Source organism: Siniperca chuatsi, linkage group LG20 (assembly GCF_020085105.1).
Source record: "Siniperca chuatsi isolate FFG_IHB_CAS linkage group LG20, ASM2008510v1, whole genome shotgun sequence".
In the NCBI taxonomy this organism is placed as follows: domain Eukaryota; kingdom Metazoa; phylum Chordata; class Actinopteri; order Centrarchiformes; family Sinipercidae; genus Siniperca; species Siniperca chuatsi.
This window is the reverse complement of record NC_058061.1, coordinates 25,118,855-25,138,047: the sequence shown is the minus strand read 5'-3', so window position 1 is coordinate 25,138,047 and position 19,193 is coordinate 25,118,855. Positions and strand designations below refer to the sequence as shown.

Genomic DNA, 19,193 nt, shown 5'->3' with positions numbered 1-19,193 from the left:
GAGAGACAAGCTCAGTGCATCATGAGAAGTCTTCCGGCAGTCTAGGCCTATAGCAGCATAACTAAGGGATGGTTCAGGGCTCACCCAAGCCAGCCCTAACTATAAGCTTTATCAAAGAGGAAAGTCTTAAATGTAGAGATGGTGTCTGCCTTCCGAACCCAAACTGAGACCTGATTCTACAGGAGAGGAGCTTGATGGCTGAAGGCTCTGGCTCCCATTCTACTTTTGGAGACTCTAGAAACCACAAGTAACCCTGCATTCTGAGAATGCAGTGCATTTCTATAGATTTATATAATTCTAGCAAATATTATAATTAAAACTGGTTATTGTCTTTTCCATAATAATAATGGCCAACTAACAAAAGATAAAATGCTATGTAAATTGCTGCAGTACTGTATTAACCAGACTGAATTATTTTGTTTCACTTCATTCTTATGAATACAATGACAATATACAAATACAAAAATATAAAAGCACAATCAATAACAATTAAAATAACAAATAAAAGCAAATCTCATCTCACTCTCTTTATGAGAGTGAGATGAGATTTGCATTTATTTGAGAAGATTAATATGAACCTCTGTGTGTAGAAGTACAGAAATGGAGTCAATCAATCAAGTTTATTTGTCACATGTAATCATATAAGGTACAGTCACAATGAAATGTAATCCCGCCAGTTCCTTCAATTTGTGCATTAAAAAGAGTTTAAATAGAATAGGAATAGTAATAAATATATGTATATGATTGGGGGGCAGTCTTAGGCAGTGACTTCGTTTAGGATCCTACTGGCCTGAGCATAGAAGCTCTTCCTGAGACTCTCAGTGCTGGCCTGGTGTATCAGGTACCTTCTTCCCGACCGCAGCAGGGAGAAAAGGCCATTATCTGGGTGGTTGGGATCCTCAATGATTCTCCTAGCCTTATTCTTGCAGTACCTGGTGTAAATATCCTTTAGGCTGGGTAGAGCACTATTGTATGTTCAGCCGAACAAACCCCTCTTTGCAGGGCCTTGCGGTCTTGTTCAGTGCCGTTTCCATACCAGGCAGTGATGTTCCCTGTCAGGACGCTCTTGATGGTGCAGGAGTAGAAATTCCTCAGTATTTGAGGGGTTACCCGGAATTTCCTCAAGCATCTGCGGTGAAACAATCTCTGCCTTGCCTTTCTCACCACTGAGTCAGTATGCAGCACCCAGGTTAGGCCCTCTGTGATGTGGAAACCAAGGTACTTGAAGCTCTCCACCGAGGACCCATTGATATTAAGGGGTGTGTAGTTCCTTCTCTGCTTTTTCCTAAAGTCCACTATCAGCTCCTTAGTCTTGCTGACGTTCAGGAGTAGGTTGTTGTCCTGATACCAGCAGGTCAGGTCATCTGCTTCCTTCAGGTAGGCCTTTTCATTGTTATTTGTGATCAGTGCTCCGGTGTTAAGGATGAGGATGGAAGAGGTGTGTCTGCCCATCCTCACCACCTGGGGTCTGCCGGTCCGGAAGTCAAGGATCCACATGCACAGTGAGGTGTTTAATCCTAGGTCCTTGAGCTTTGTGACAAGCCTGGAGGGAACTATGGTGTTAAATGTTGAACTGTAGTCAATGAACAGCAATCTCACATAGCTCCCTTTCTTGTCCAGATGAGATAGGGTAATCAATCAATCAATCAATCAATCAAGATATATTTCTATAGCACCTTCCAACAACCAAAGCTGAACCAAAGTGCTGTACAACATTAAAAACAAGATAAAAAAAAATAATAATGATAATAAAATAAATAAATAATAAAAGTACAAATAGGTCAGCAGAGCACATTACAACATTAAGATAAAGAGAAATGTCACAGGGCCACTAAGTGTTAAAAGCTATTCTAAATAAGTGGGTTTTAAGTTTGGCTTTGAACAAAGGCAGGTCAGTGATGGAACGTAAGTCAATGGGCAGAGAGTTCCAGAGTTTCGGACCGGCCACTGCAAAAGAATGGTCGCCCCACTGTTTGCACCAGGACTGGGGGACCTCCAGCAGATGTTGCCCAGCAGATCGTAGAGCTCTGCCGGGTCGGTGAGGGCTCAAAATCTCACACAAATAGGTAGTAGTAAATAGGGTAGTAGGTCCTTCCACCCAGAAGTATTTTCCTCACTGTTAATTCCCATGTTAAGGTTTTCAATGATATCCTCAACATTCCATTCAACAATAAGATAGGTTAATGTTACAGCTATCAGTTTAGATTATTTCTGTATCAAGAGGAATCCAGCTCACCACTAAACCTTAAGTCTGGTGGGAAACATTTAAATTACTTAATAAAGTACTTATTGTACAATTAATTTACAGTCATAATCAGCTAGACATAGTGTGCCACATAGTTTTTTACAATGTCGTTTGTCACATGAAATGCTCCCTGATCCAGGGGAAAACTTATTTTCTCTTCCCATTGGCTGTTTTCGATGTCAGTCGTTGACGTAATTTGGAAGCTGTAAACCACGGGGTGTTCGACTCCTGTTTTGGCTAAAATATCTTAAATAAACCAACATTTTTACTTTTTTAAACATATATCATCGAGATGAAGTGTAATCACTATTTCAGCTTGAGTATATAGTTGATATATATATCTTTTTATGACCCTATTTACAACACTACTTTGAAAACCGGAAGAACTACAAGTGTGATGCTGATTTGTATCAAGCTGTATAGCAGGCCTCTAGGGAATTGTAGAGGAAGTTGGAAATTTTTGAGTTCAGAGTTCTCTGGAACGCAGCATTTGACTTCAGCAAGATGGCCACATAGTTGCTCTTCCCAAACACGGGTAGTGATTCCGCTCTGTAGCCATTTTTTTATTCTGTGCAGCTGATATCCAGTGTATATTTCCCTTGTGGCGCAGTCAATATGATGATGGAAGGTTAGCCGGACTGAAGTATCCAGCAGCAATGAATGCAGCATCAGGATAAACGTCTGTAAGCAGTTCAACTTTTTGCAAAGATCCGACAGGGCACCCTCTGTACTCACCTGTGGTTGGATGTAGACAGGAAATAATTCTGCAGTGCACTTTTTGAGTTTGCATCTGATGGAATGCAAACAGCAGATAGAGATAGTGACGATAATATGGTTTCCATCATCACAGATGGTCCCACTTGTCCATGTGATCAGTATCGTAGCTGGTGTTTATCCCCTCCAGCTTTTTTTCGATGATTACTCTGATGTTTACAAATGAAAACCTCGACCAGCAAGGTAGTAGAGTCGGCAGGAGGAGAGTTTACAAAGTAGTGAGTTGACCATTAGGGAAATGGTCATCCTGATGAGTGACTCAGTCATGTTATCATTGTCCAATATATTCACAAAAAGTTCAACTAATATTTGTAAAAATTATCATAAAGAACATAAATTTAGCAGAGCTAATAGAGAGGCGACTGGGGAGGTAGGGGAAAGGGAAGGGAACAACTCTAAAGCTCACTAATTATGATGTATCGCTTTTGTTTGTCAGTGTTTCACTGTCTCTTTAGTTAGAGGCTGCAAGTCTGTTTCACCTCTGACCACAGCCAGTATCCCTGATGGGTGTGGTTGGGTGTGATCAGAATTGTGCTCTGCTGCAACTGTAAACATGTCCAACAGTGATGTCACAGTGTACTGACACACCTTGGAGTACACTTCTACATCACTGCAGCAAGGTGAGAGGATCGACAATCTGACTTGAGAACATGCTTGCAGACAATATACAATCTACGTAAATTGTAACTTTACTTGTGAGAAAGTAAAGGATAGTCAAATACAGGAAAGGGAGAATGGGCTGACATACCCTCTGATTTGTATAGGGGAGGGGGAAATCTGCAGACAGTACTCTGGGCTTAAGAAACTCTTCTGAATTCCATCTTGTTTTATTCCAGGGAAAATGTGGGGTAAATCTATAGAAATGCAGGACATTCATTGAATCACCACCCACATCTCTGATTTTCTCAGTGATAGGTATAGATATGTTATGTGAAAAAGAGAGAAAAAGAGGAAAAAGTTTTGCGCACAGCATGTACTTCAGGGTTGGAGGTGCTGGCAAATGCAAGATAAACACATAATCAGAAGTGTTTGTGGCAGAGAAACTGCACACTCAACCCGCAAAAATATATTCAAAAATGTATTCATTTGACAAGAGCAAAAATGTTGAAAATGCGTAGTGGGTCTAATGGTTAAATATGCACACAAAGTTTGTGTAGTGATTAGCAATGCCATACAGGTGTGCAAATCTGGCTTGACCATTTCAGACAATCAATATAGGTGCAAATGTCATAAAAATGTTTCAGAAGACCACAGACTATTGTCATTGTATTCATACGAATGAAGTGAAACAAAATAATTCAGTCTGGTTATCAGGCAAGGAAATTCACATAGTATCAGTATTTCTTGTTGTTGAACAACCTAAAAGACATCATTGTGTCCCCACCACTTCTGAAACCAAACTTACACCATTGCTTATAGTGAACATCTAAATGTCTTGTACTGTTTACACAGTAGCAACACACATTTTTTTTTAAAGAAAATACAATCTATTACATGAACAAAATATAATATTTGAAACATTTTTTAATGTTTGATCCTATAAAGATGTCAGTCCATCTTCAGCGTTGGATCAACATTATTTCAGGGTGTAGAACTAGTGCTGAATCAGTTTTAGATTTGCTGATGAGTGGTGAAAGTATTCAGATCTTTTACTTGAATAAAGTAGCAATAACACAATGTAAAGATACCCATTACATGTGCATTCAAATTTTTACATGAAAGTACTATTATCACCAAGTATAAAAGCAAAAGTACTTGTTAGTTATAACAACGTGGTAGATTTCATATAATTTTAGAAGGTGATCATATGTTCTTTGTGTAACTGTAGTTGTTGAATAAATGTAGTGAGGAAAATAGTGCAAGTACCTCAAAATTGTACTTAAGTACAGTACTGCTAGTAAATGTACTTCATTACATTCCACCACAGGTGGAATTAACATTGGCTCTGTAGATTAGAAGTCCGTGATCTCATTAAAGATCTTTAATTTGGTTGGTCAGTTCCCATTGCATGCTGTATGCTGTTTTCATTTTGTGTTATCAGCTGTTATGCAAGATGCGTCACTTGATGCACTTGTGTTTTGTGCTTAATGAGCAAAACTTCTATGCATACTATAGAGCCATTATGGAATTGTTTACCTCATTTGTTGTGGAGGCTTTGGGTAATAAGTAGATATGAGCCTAACATCTATATCAACCGTAAACAGAAGAGCCTGTTCCTAATTTTTACCCTACTGTAAACATTGTCTGTCCAGTCAAAGCAAATATGTGAACCATTTGTCCTGGATGTGGTTTGAACTTTCTGATTCACTAAGTTCAAAGGTTTTGACTTTGTTCTTTTTATTACCATATTACATCAAGTTTGTACCTGAAATCAGGACACTTCTGTAATATTATCATCATATGACAAATTGATCACATGACAAACAGTTGCTTCTCACAGGAATTTGTTTTACAGAAACTGCATCCTCTGACTGGCTGTTAGTTGTAATCAAGGCAGCAGCTCTCTCTCTCTGATTGGTCAGCAGCCCTTCGGTAAACCAACGTTTCCTGGTTATTTGCAAATGGAGAAATTAACTTGTTTTTAAACCTGTGCTACGGTGGGAAACTCTGGCTTCATTTGACTGGGGATCAAAATGTTACCCAGAAGCGGCTGTTGCCTGATTCTGGTCGTCGTGTCGTGTCTTTTTGTAACTGCCTATTGCAAGTTTCCTACTCTAGACCACATCAAACCGAAAGCTAGTGACAAGGCACAGGGGAGAGCAGTGGTCGAGCTACTGAAACGCCTGCTCGGGAACAGATCTACGGAGTTCATAGTGTCAGTCAACAGGAGCATTTCCAACGACAGCCTGGATGTGTGTGAGCTCAGATCCACTAAAAACAACAAGATAGTCGCTACAGGCAGCACCGGAGTGGCCGTGGCTTCTGGCATTTACAACTATTTAAAATATTTCTGCAACTGCCATGTTTCCTGGTCTGGTGACCAGCTGACTCTGCCCCGTCCTCTGCCAAAGCTCACCGGCGTCCTGCGCATCAACACCCAGCATAGGTCAGTGACCCACGATGTTTTTGTACTGGCAAAGGTAGCCACGGTGTAAAGAACCATTACAATCAGCTCTTTAATTCGGCATACATACAGTAGTCTACACCAAGCAGAGCTTATTTAATTGAAATTCCTTAGACATTTTGAAATTTTCACATTGCCAGTTAAAGTTTTGATGTGAGGGTCGAGCGCGACCGCTTAATTTTGCTGTCTTACTACTAACTAAATTGCTAGTGCATGTCTAATTTACCAAACCTTACCGATTCGATTAAGTAACTACTGTTTTAATGTCTTAAGTAGTATTCTACAAGGAGTAACGTTAACCTGTAGGCAGTTGTAATACTGCATATTTTTATTAGGGGTGGAAAGTAAGTACACTTACTCAAGTACTGTCCTTAAGTAAAATGTTGAGGTACTTGAGTATTTCAATCATCAGTATGCTGTCGTGCCTTTTATTCTTGGTTATGCTACTAGTTACTTAAAATTTGTTATAGATTAAACTACTCAACAGTATATAAAGTGGTTTAAAAAAGTAGCTTCACTTCGACCAGATAAAACATTAAAATGCTGCTTATAACAATACACTAATAATTGAATAATACAATAATAATTTTGTATTTTTACACAGAGGTATTACCATTTTGCGCAATTTTAAATGAAAGTTGAAGTGTTGTTCTGCTTTTTTGGAAGAGAGAGAGGATAATGAGCCATACAAATTTTAGCTCCATGAGCTATAAAAAACATAATAATGTGCCAGACTCTTATTATTCTAATTTTAATCTTTCCATAAAAACAATCTAAATTAAAGAACAAAACATTTTATGTCACATTATTAAAAATGATCCCCATCATAGTCCAATTTAGCTATATGCTCAAAGGCAGATGAAGACTGGTGTGGCTGTTGCATTTGTAAATACTCCTTTTGTTTGGCCTGTGTGTATGCTCTGTAGACTGACTGTGCAATTTTACTGGCATCAGCAACACCTTTTGAAATTGTTGTTTTCCCACCAAATCTATTTCACACTGCTGTACATCAGATGTGTACCAACTCCTCTCAGTGGCAGCCAATAGAACTTCACCAGATAGAGGAGCCATTCCTGTTAAAATCAGTCACTGAATGACCAGTTGTTGAGTCATAGAGGGGCTGAGATAGTTAATGTATTTTATCAGCAGCTAAGAACATCTAAAAATCTGAGTTTCCATGCTGCCAAAAAAGACACAAAGTATTTTTTTAAAACACTATCATACCTTTTGATGGGGGTTTGCCATGGTATGTCTATGTGTTAGAATTTTATGTAACCCCAGCCCCCTCCACTGCAACACAGCACAGCAAAACCCATGGGTGAATGACAAATGGAGCATTGTCACATTATTTTTCATTGTTTACTGTGAGCACTATAGACACTTGTACCATGGTCGGGCCCTTTAAAGTACCCTTCCTTTCAATTATCTATTGTGCATTAGACATGCATCAACTCACCCCAGTTATGTAATGTGCACAGTAGTTTGATTGAAAAAGCCATGGCAAGCATGGCACAGTTTAGTTTTCCCATGACTATAAGTTAGTGGTGAGAGCAACTCTTAGCCAGTAGCCAGAAGCTTCAATCATTTACCAGCTGCAGGTTACCAGGGCAGGGCTCCATTGGTTTAAAAACCAACAGTGCCTACTTTTGGTTGAATCTCAAGCAAGTAAGGAATAGGTGTAGTAAGTAAACTTAGTAGTGTTTGTGACTTTAATCATATGAAAAATGACCATGGTCAAACTGGATCTGTCTACCTCGTTTTAAATACAGTGCGTAAGTACTTGCTGATATAGTGTAGATGATAAAGGTATGAAAGAGCAGGCCAGTGATGTCTCTGCTCTGAGGGAAAGTACCATGATACAGCAGGCTGCCCTCAGGTGCATTCAAAGGTCGTAATTTGGTATTTAATCAGGCACAAACTTGTAGCTCATACAGATGGAGTGAATCCAAGAGTCCAGCTGAAGCCATAAAAATGTATATTTATTAATTAAGAGATTTAGATGCTTTGCTCTGTGACTCAAATCGTGATAATACATGAGAGGCACAAACAAGGGCTAGGTGCCACAGTGACAAAATGGAAAGGATAATACCTTTTTGCACTGGAAGATTTTACGTTTCACAGCTGCTTGAATTACAGACTGCATTTTTTAGCCTAATGCTAACAAAGCATGATTTTCTTTGTTTGTTTTTGATTTCTTTGTTGTCTCGTAGCTTCATTTGTTTTAGTTTGATGGGTTAGATTTTAGTTTTGTTTATTTGTTTGTTTGTTTTTTGCATACCTGTTTGGTATATTATCATTTTATCAAATTTTTTAAGACTTATCACTTTTATAATAAACAATATATTTGTGTTTGTATCTAGATTCCGGTATTACCAGAACGTCTGCACTTTTAGCTATTCCTCTGTGTGGTGGGACTGGCCAAGATGGGAGAGAGAGATCGACTGGATGGCACTCAATGGAATCAATCTGCCACTGGCTTTTACTGGCCAAGAAGCCCTGTGGCAAGAGGTAAGAACAAACCTGTTAGGGTGAAAGGGATGATATTCCTTACCAAATTAACAGATCTTAATATCAATGTACTGTATGTTCCATTATTGGCTCGTGTAAAGCTGGATTCTAATATATATATTTTTTGGAACAGATGTAACAACAAATATCAATATGCATTATCAAAATTATCTGTGCTTCTAAAGTGATCATGTTTTGCAGGAAAGTGCTAGATATCAAATTACAAGTTGAGTAGATAAGTTACATTAGTTTTGTAGTAAGTTTAACAAGATAGATGCATGATTCTCAGAGCAATAAGAGGAAGACAATAAAATCAAAGGGGAAGAGATTCCAAGACATGGGGGGACACGAAGTAATTAAGGCAAGAGCAGGAAGAGGAACTTCTGACTTCTTTAATTTGACCTTTGCAATGACTGTTGGAAGCAAATACATGATACATACCTTTGATATGTGAACATCAACTTATTAACTTGTGTATGTTTTAGGTTTACCGAGCTCTTGGGTTAAACCAGTCTGAGATTGAAGAGTTCTTCTCTGGCCCGGCGTTTCTTGCCTGGAACCGTATGGGAAACATGTTCAAGTTTGGTGGGCCTCTGCCACTGTCCTGGCATGTGAACCAGCTCTACCTCCAAGTACTAAAACCTCCATGTTTGTCAACACAGTTTAAAGCCACTATATGTAGAATCAGGACATTTCTGAATTTTGCACCGAGTGGTAGTATTAAACACTGAGACTGAAAATGAATGGGCTGAAAGCAGCACGTAGACTGCACCCGTTTTCACCTGGATTATCTTATTTTTCAATAAAGAGAAACTTTTGCCGATCAGAATCAAAGATACTATAATCACATCACTATTCTACATATAGTGGCTTCAGTTTGAACAGTTGAACAGTTAGGGAAAATTTAAGTGTTAAAATAATTTGCACTTTGACTGGCACTTTGTACAGAACTAAGAATTCTTAAAGGTTAATTCCAGATTATCACAATTTGGGTCTTATTTTTATAGTTTTTAAGGTCATTCCTATTGTTTATGATAACATTTTACTAGCAAAAGTTTTGAGATCTCAAAAACATGGTGATCGCTACAATGTCAACAAACCCCCAGGTTGGCCAGACTAAACCACTTTATTTGGAGGTAAAATTGAAAGTGAACACACCTGAAATGTTGCTAATAATCCCTCATTGCACAGAAAAACTACACTAGTTGCTTAAAGTTAAGCAGGAAGTGGGTCTATAAACTGTGATGTATGCTTATAACGGACAGTTTGGGTCATAATTTTAATGTTGCCTTTGCTTTACTTTATTCTAAAGTAAATTTGACTGATCTGGGGTTTGTTTCCAGCCTGTCTGATCATCTGACTGCTCATGTTCCTTGACCTTTTGTTCTTTTTGCAGTTTAAAATCTTAGCGCGAATGAGATCCTTTGGCATGATTCCTGTGCTGCCAGCCTTCTCTGGAAGCATTCCCAAGGGAATCCTCAGGTGACTCTTGCTTGTTTATGTTTCGACATTTCTAAATTATACTGCTCTATTTATATATATATTTGTATTAGAGCCTGACCACCACTGGATTTTTCAGGCTGATACCAATAGTGATATTTAAAGTATCCAATCCGATTCTTACCATATATAACCTTACTTTTCACATCCAAAAATTCAAAAGTGTTAAGTTTATATGCTTAAATTATTGATATGATATGAATGAAAGTTAAACAAGAGAATGCGTCTCCTGAAATTGATGTGACTTGATCAGCTTGTGAAAAGATGTCTCACTCTGTTGGAGTTGTTGGAACTACAGAAACACTCAGCCAACTCACAAATGATCTTTGACTGAGTACAGACACTGGCTTGGAGAGAGCACTTTAACCCGACAACAGACAAGTTTAATGTTATATATGACCTGCCACCAGCAAAGTTTGTTATTTTAACCGGTGGAAGCAACCGTCAGTGCTGGCATAAAATGAGAAGCTGCAACCTGAATGTTTTGTACACTGCTCTTTGATAATGATAATTAGCATTGTAGTTTAGCAAATCCTTGCATTTTGGCACCCTCAGTGTCTGAACTCACCAGTGTGCCCAAAATTGTTTTTCACATTCACACACACTTAATTTTCACTCCACTGTAGGCTGTGGTAAAGGAGAACAGTACTACAACACTCGCAGGCTGACATGGACAGATTTTGTCATTTTTTGTCGTGGAAGAAGTATTCAGATCTTCTACTTAAAGTACCAATACTGCAATGTATAAATACTCCATTACAAGTAAAAGACCAAGTATTATCAGCAAAATGTACTTAAAGTATCAAAAGTACTCATAGATATGGCCTCTGTGTTATACTATTATGTATTATATTATTGGAATATTATTACTGATAAATTGTATTTTACTGTTGTAGTTGATTGGGGTTGAGCTAATTTGAACTATTTTATATACTGTTGGCTAGTTTAATCATAAACATATTTTACAAAGTCATCCCATGTTTTATATGTAAAATGTTAATCTGCAAAATAACTTGTAACTCCAGCTGTCAGATAAATGTAGTGGTGTAAAAAGCACAACTTTTCCCTCTGAACTGTAGTGGAGGTACCTGAAATGTGTACTTAAATACAGTACTTAGTTACTTTACATCACTGTTCTTCATTTATTCCTTTACACTCACACACACTCAGGTAGTTCCATAGGTTTCATCTATTTCAGAATCAGAAATACTTTATTGATCCCCGAGGGGAAACTCTTTTGTTACAGCAGCTCACTATCACGTCAGTGCACACAGGAATAGAAGTACTAAGAAAAAATATAATACGCTATAATACAGGTCAGATAAATTAAGTACCAAGTGGGTATAAGTATAAAATTAAAATAAGTGTAAAGTACAAAGTGGATTTACCGGTTGATAAGTATGTACGGTATAATAATACAATGTAATAATACAAGTAGTAGGTAATAGTGCATGAACTGTTAAGTGTAGCCTATTAAGATTATAATGAGATGGTGGATATTGCACAGTAGTAATAGAAGTATGAATATATATCAATAAATAGGGAATTTTAAACTGAAAAGAGTATATTGCACAGTAGTATTAACACAGAATATTGCACAATTATGTCAAGTATTGCAGTGATGTTAATGATCAATGTCCAGTTTAATGACTTAGGGTCATATAGACTAACACTTAGAGGGAGGAGTTAAAGAGTTTGCTGGCCACAGGCAGGAATGACTTCCTGTGGCGCTCTGTGGTGCTTTTTGGGGGGATGAGTCTTCCGCTGAAGGTACTCCTTTGTTTGACTAGCACGTCATGGAGTGGGTGGGAGACACTGTCCAACATGGCATGTAGTTTGGCCAGCATCCTCCTCTCTGACACCACTGACAGAGAGTCCAGCTCGACCCCCACAATGTCACTGGCCTTACGGATCAGTTTGTTGAGTCTGTTAGCGTCTGCTACCCTCAGCCTGCTGCCCCAGTATGCAAGAAAATAGAGGTGGCTCTGGCCCTTCATGTAAAGAGCTTGAGTGTTCTTAGCCCAATCCAGTTTATTGTCCATATGTACTCCCAGGTACTTGTAATCCTCTACAATGTCCACACTGACCCCCTGGATGGAAACCGGGGTCACTGGTGCCTTGGCCCTTCGTATTTAAGAAGTATTTCAATTGAATTTAATAAGTCAAATAAATTAATGACCTCATAACAATTCTAAAGGCATCAATATATTTCAAACAAAGTGCTTGACAGATTGTCATACAGTGTCTGAAATAGCCATGGATACTTATTGCCTCTATTTTGATTGACAGGGTGCCGTGGTAGCGACTTGTCAAACACAAGGTAGCCACGACCTAAAGCATACACTGCTTTATCATCTATTTTACTCTAAATGGGGCCATACTTTACAAAATGAACATCTTGCTCACATAGACTTCTATACAATAAGACTTTTTTTTTTCAGATTACCAATCTGTGAAGATATGGCAAGGGACAGTAATGCTACTGTTGCATACAAAGATAAATATTTCTGTCAAAACAAGTGTCTCTTATATTTCAGGTTGTATCCAGAAGCCAATGTAACCCGACTGGGGCCTTGGGCTCATTTCAACTGCAGCTTCTCATGCTCGTATATCTTAGACCCTCGGGACTCACTTTTCCTCCAGATCGGTTCCCTCTATCTGTCCCAGGTGGTGAAGCAGTTTGGTACAGATCACATCTACAACACTGACACCTTCAATGAGATGACTCCACCTTCCTCTGACACCACCTACCTGTCAGCAGTCAGTCGTTCTGTCTTTGCCTCAATGACCGCAGGTGAGTGTCTGGATAACTAAGGCTACATCCACACTACTATGTTTTCGTTTTAAAATGCATAAGTTGCTACGTTTACACCTAGCGTCCTCACTAATCCAGCGTTTTCGAGCCCCTGAAACGGAGAAGTTTGGAAAAGCTGCTGGCCCTGTTTTTATTTTAAAACTCGGGGGTTGGACAGGCAAAAACGGAGGCTTTTGGAAACACGGCCATCCACATTCATTTCTTGATTGGGTCTTATCAGTCACAACCTGTCCTTCACTGATTCGTCATGACCCTATCACGTAACCCTTTTCTGGAAGAAAACAAACATAAAGCATGGCTAATTCAACATGGATAACAAATTACAGGTGTTGCTGATCTTGTTGTCTATGCTAGCAGCTGTTGTGTAGTTAAATTCTGCATTTTATAATGCTACAACTGCCTACATGCGCAGGAGGCAAACTATTATTCGAGCAATTTGTGACAATTCCCAAATTCAGCGGCGTTATGAGCTCTACATGACCAGTTTTCGGTGAAGAATTAGTGCCTGGTGGGATCATTTTATTAATGACATTGTGGTTCCTAGGGGAATTACAAGAAAACTTTTGAATGTTAAAATGTGGAAGGAGCATCAAAACACAGAGTACAGAGCCCAAAGTAAAGAATCTTGTCGTCAACTTCTACCACACGTTAAAGTTATGCCACAATGCTAACCCCAGACTAAATCACCAGAAACGGGAAACATTCTTTGAATGTACAAGTGTTGTGTGACTGCAAGTGCTGTTTCATGGACGTTGTTGTCAGTAATGGATTCGTATTGATGCATCAATATTTAACGTTATCTAGGCTAATAAGCATCATTGGCAAATGTGAACTCAGAGTATGTGCTATGATATTGTGGAGTTTTTGAGTTTGTACATTGACAGAATGGATGTTATATTGTCTATATTTAGAAAGACACAAAAGGACTTTGAAAATACAATGATGAAAAAGAAAGACAAAAACAAAATGCTATTGACAATGTTTTAATAAAAACAACATTATCTGGGAGGATTTTGTGAAGAACAGTTAAGTTTTTCTGGCTCATTATTTTTTTCCTGCCTCCCGTTTACACCAGCATGCAGCATGCCCAGTGTACATGAATGGTCATGTGATATGCGTTTTCAGGCATGTTAGTATGGATGGAGAGTATTTCTGAAATGGTGCTGAAACAGTTGTCTGAAAAGAGATCGTTTTCATTTTAAAAAGCCGTTTTTAAATGAAAACGTAGTAGTGTGGATGTAGCCTAACATTCTGTTCACATTCGTGTGATTGTACATTGAGTTTTAAACCTGACAGTGCCTGTCTGAATGCTGATATTTTGTGTAGCGAGTACAATAATTGCCCTAGTTTGATGACCCATGGATGACCTGTTGTCCAACTCTCTTACACAGACAGCCTCCCCTGAGCTCCCCATTCATTTCCAGCCATGTTCGAGAACTGTCCCCCTCTTGTCCCTCATCCAAATCTGATTTTTCTTTCCAGTCGATCCTCAGGCAATTTGGCTGATGCAAGGCTGGCTGTTCTTCAGTGATGCAGCGTTTTGGAAGCCAGCCCAGATTCAGGCCCTACTACACGGAGTACCCCTCGGAAGAATGATCGTACTGGACCTGTTTGCAGAGACCGAGCCCATTTTCTCCTACACTGAATCTTTCTATGGACAGCCCTTCATCTGGTGCATGCTGCAAAACTTTGGGGGCAACAGTGGATTCTTTGGCACCGTTGACATCATCAATTCAGGGCCCTTCAAAGCCTTACAATTCCCAAACTCCACCCTGGTGGGCATAGGCATGGCACCTGAGGGCATTGAGCAGAATCCTGTGATGTACGAGTTGATGAGCGAGTTGGCTTGGCGCAAGGAGCCAGTCAGCTTATCCAAGTGGGTGTCGCTGTATGCAGTACGCCGCTACGGTAGCACACAAGAGAACCTGGCTGCTGCATGGAGGCTCTTGATCGCCAGTGTCTACAACTGCACAGTGCCACATTACCGAAACCACAACCATAGCCCACTGGTGCGCCGGCCTTCTTTTCACATGAATTCTGGCCTTTGGTATGCCCCAGCTGACTTGTACAAAGCCTGGAAACTGATTATTGAGGCAGCTCCATCTCTCATGTCCAAGGAGACCTTCCGATACGATCTTGTGGATGTGACTCGGCAGGTCCTACAAGTCCTGACAACATCCTTTTACCAGGATATTACAGATGCCTTCCAGAACCAAAAGCTACCAGAGCTGCTGACTGCAGGTGGGGTGCTGGTTTATGACCTCTTGCCTGAGCTCAATCGTTTGCTGAGTAGTGACCACAACTTTCTGTTAGGATCATGGCTGGAGCGGGCCCGAGCCTTAGCCCTAGATGAGAAGGAGGCACAGCTCTATGACATGAATGCCAGAAACCAGCTCACTCTATGGGGTCCCAGTGGTGAGATCCTGGACTACGCCAACAAGGAGTGGGGAGGCCTCATGGAGGACTACTATGCCCAGCGATGGAGCTTGTTTGTTCACACCCTGGTAGAGTGTCTGGACAGTGGACGACCATTTAAGCAGGATGCCTTCAACCAGGCAGTTTTCCAGGTAGAAAGGGGATTCATTTACAATGGCCGAAGGTACCCAAACAAGCCTCAGGGAGACACATACGAGATCGCCCGCAGGATTTTCCTCAAGTACTACCCACAGGCCTTGAAGAGACTATAGTGAGCAGAGACTACATTTTGGAAAAACTTGTCTCAAGTTGCAGCAAGAAGAATGTCTTTCTCCACCTCCAGTTTTCTATGGCTATCCCAAAACATTCTGATGTAGAAAATCTAACAGCCTGAATTTACAGGAACAATCTGTTCTACTACATGTGCAAAAACATATAGTAAAATCAGTAATGGGTAGTTGTGCATGTTGTAGGGGGAATAAAAGAATTTTCACTTTACATTAACACTGATGAAATATCCAACCATGCCTTTATAAAAGAGGAGAAGGAAATTAGAAAAAGACATTGTAATGAATTACAGACGACTGTGTGAAGGTGTTGATTTGGTGTGGAATTTCATGTGTACATCCCTAGGTGATGTTTTTGATTCAACTGATCTTAAAGAAATAGTTCAACATTTTTGGAAATACGCATATTCACTTTCCCAGAGTAAGATGAGAAAATTGATAGGAGTCTCGTGTTAAGTATGGAACTGGAATCAGGACGTGGTTAGCCTAGCTTAGCATAAAGACTGGAAGCAGGGGGAAACAGCTAACCTGGCTCTGTCCAAAGTAAAAACAAGACTAAAGCTGTGTTATTTACGCATTGTATATTGTTTATTTAACCTGTGTACCAACAAAAATGTAAAAATTACAATTTGTGGTTTTAGGAAAACTTAGGTGCTGGAACTATTTCTTGACGAACAACATTTTGTCCATCTGCCCATGATGTACAGACACGATGGTACCATACATGGCAACCTCACTGTGACTTCAAGAATCTGCTCACAGTCACTGTGCTTGGCTGTTCACAAAAAATAGTTCCAGCATTAAACTCCCCCTAAAACCACAAATTCTCATTTTAAAATTTCAGTTATGTACAGGTTAAACAAATGAGATACAGCTTGTTAATTAGTGCGCTTTAGAGGTGTTTGTAGGTGAGGACTGTGTGCTTCATAAACATTGCACTAAGAAACATTAGAACACGTAGGCTAGTAGCATAGTTACCAAACAATTGGATGTCTTTCTTTTTTGCGTAACAATTTTCTACTTAATTTACAATTTCATGCTCATATCGTTAGTGAGATTGGACACAATAAGTTTCTGTGAAGGTTTTATGAACAGAGGCCACCATTGGCTCATGGTGCACCTTAGCAGATAACTTTGTCTTGTCGTCCCTAGCTGGTTTTTCTTTAAAAAAATATATTTTTATATGAAAATTCATGGATGTTCAACTGAGACATTTCACATTTACATCAATCACTTGAAAAAACTGTCTATTTTTATTTGGTTTTGTTTTGGTTTACTGAAGTGTAGATGAGATTTTTCTTTTTGATAAATGTAGTTTTAGTTAAGGATTATCCCAGCATGCCTTGGGTGAGAGGCAGGGTCCACCTGAACAGGTCACCAGTTTGTGCACACACACAGAGAGAGCGTTCAAACTCCACGCATAGAGGCTTCCAGCTGTTGATTCTAACCCATGAGATGTCTTTATATGAGGTGTAAACCAGGACTTCCCATAGGTTTTTATCAGGACCAATACCAGCTCCTTTTACTGGTCAAACCCTCAATTACCAATAAGTTTCTTATGGAAAATTGTTAATGTTTGTAATCAATAACACTAATCCATAAAAATGAATGCAGCATTGGGCAATATTATGATATACAGTGGTGGAAGAAGTACTCAGATCATTTACTTATGTAAAAGTAGCAATGCCACACTACTCTAATACAAGTAAGAGTCCTGCATTTAAAGTAATACTTTTGTAAAAGTACAGAAATATTATTAGCAAAATGTACTTAAAGTATCAAAAGTAAAAGTACTCGAAAAATGGCCCTATGTCACTGATAATGAATTATTTTTTATATTATCATATTGTTAATATTGATGCATTAATGTGCAAGTAGCATTTTACTGTTGTAGCTGCTCGTGGTGGAGATAGTTTTAATTACTTACAGTTAGATAGTTTTGTCCAGTGGTTCCCAAAACGGGGTCTGGCCCCTCCAAAGGAGTTACAAGATAAATCTGAGGGATCGTGAGATGATTTAATGGGAGAGGAAAGAAGGAAAAATAATTCATCTACACAAATCTGTTTAAATTTTTCAGACTCTCTCTAATCTTTGCTGTTTTTGTAAAGTATTGGATACATTTTCCTCTTTGGGCCTTTAACAGTTATTGAAATGAAACCATGTGAGAAGTTTCGAGGAAAAATGTCTCTTTGATGGAACTGCTGACAACTCAGACATCTGAAACATGACAAGGAGACACAACTACACTGATTTTGTTAGGGGGTCACAAGGCAAAAATGTTGAGAACCACAAGGTTAATCTTTTAGCAGGTGTTGTATTTTCTAAGTGTATCATATGATTTTTATTCAAGAAAGTAACCAGTAAGCAGTAACAGGTGTCAGATAAATGTACTGGAGTTAAAAATACAATATTTCAATTATAAAGCAGCGAAAAACATGGACCTCAAAATTGTACTTGAGTGAATGCACTTCACTTCCACCACTGATTACATACATTGTCAGATGATATAAACCGTCAGAGATTTTGCCATACACTGTGGTAGCTCTAGATTGAATGGCTTTATTAGACTGTTGTGTGTTGCAAATCAATTGACAAGACTGTTCAATAATAGGTTTTTATGTGATTTTTGCATCAATGTGATGATGTACTTGTCAGGTATTTAATTTGCTGGATTAGCCAAAAAGAGAGTCTTGTGGTTAATTTATCCATAAACATGCTTCTCAATTGATTTTTTTTTTCAGAAAATATATCACAATATTTGATGATATAAAATAACATTATATACATTAATAAAGGATTTTATCAATATCAACCACTTCCAATGGAGCAGTTATGTGGTGATTAACTGAAATGCACTTTTGTATAAAAGTGAAACCTCAACACCACCTATGGAATGGAGCATATACTGGACTTGTATGCCCATGAGCAAAGCAGCAGATGTTCAAGCAAGTGACGTCCTAACTGAAGACCCGCCTTGATGAGAGCACTGACAGATTTAATTTTCATTTTCATGTTCACGCAAAAAAAAAGAGTGTGGTACATGTAAATGTAAACGCAAAGACTGGGGACTTAAATATTGCTTGCATAAATGGAAAATCAGGTTACATTGTTTAGGTTACATTGTTTATATTTCATTTTCAAATTTGAATTAACATTTGCATATTGTCCAGTGTACAGCGGGTTACAACTTTGAAAATTAAATGTCAAACAGCTTTTCCATTTTCATTGTAATATGGTCATAGAATGCCCATATAAGTTTGTGAAAATGAAAATTGGATTATTGCATTTTCATTTTTACTCAAATAACACATACATATGCGAGTATACACTTTCATATCCACCTTTGATTTTTTTATGTCCATAACTGGTCTCTTATATTTTATCAACAATGATGCAGAACTATTAGATATTACAAGGATATCAAATGACTGTAACCACTTAACATGATTTATCAGTTATCATATGGTCCTGTTTTTAAAAAGCAGAAATAATAGTATTATAGTCAAGTCAATTTTATGAATAATAATAACTACTTTATTTATCTGCCAGAAACCGCATATTAAATCCTATATAGTCAGGGTTGGC

The 19,193-nt window shown here is 38.6% G+C and overlaps 1 protein-coding gene across 1 annotated transcript; it reads left to right on the top strand.

Moving 5' to 3' along the window:
* The first annotated feature begins 5,489 nt into the window (after positions 1-5,489).
* naglu (N-acetylglucosaminidase, alpha) lies at positions 5,490-18,420 on the top strand. Its single transcript, XM_044178327.1, has 6 exons — positions 5,490-6,065; positions 8,444-8,591; positions 9,077-9,223; positions 9,988-10,073; positions 12,629-12,885; positions 14,389-18,420. Exons 1-6 carry the CDS (start codon positions 5,653-5,655, stop codon positions 15,591-15,593), a joined length of 2,256 nt encoding a protein of 751 aa, XP_044034262.1. The 5' UTR covers positions 5,490-5,652; the 3' UTR covers positions 15,594-18,420.
* The last annotated feature ends 773 nt before the right edge of the window (positions 18,421-19,193 follow it).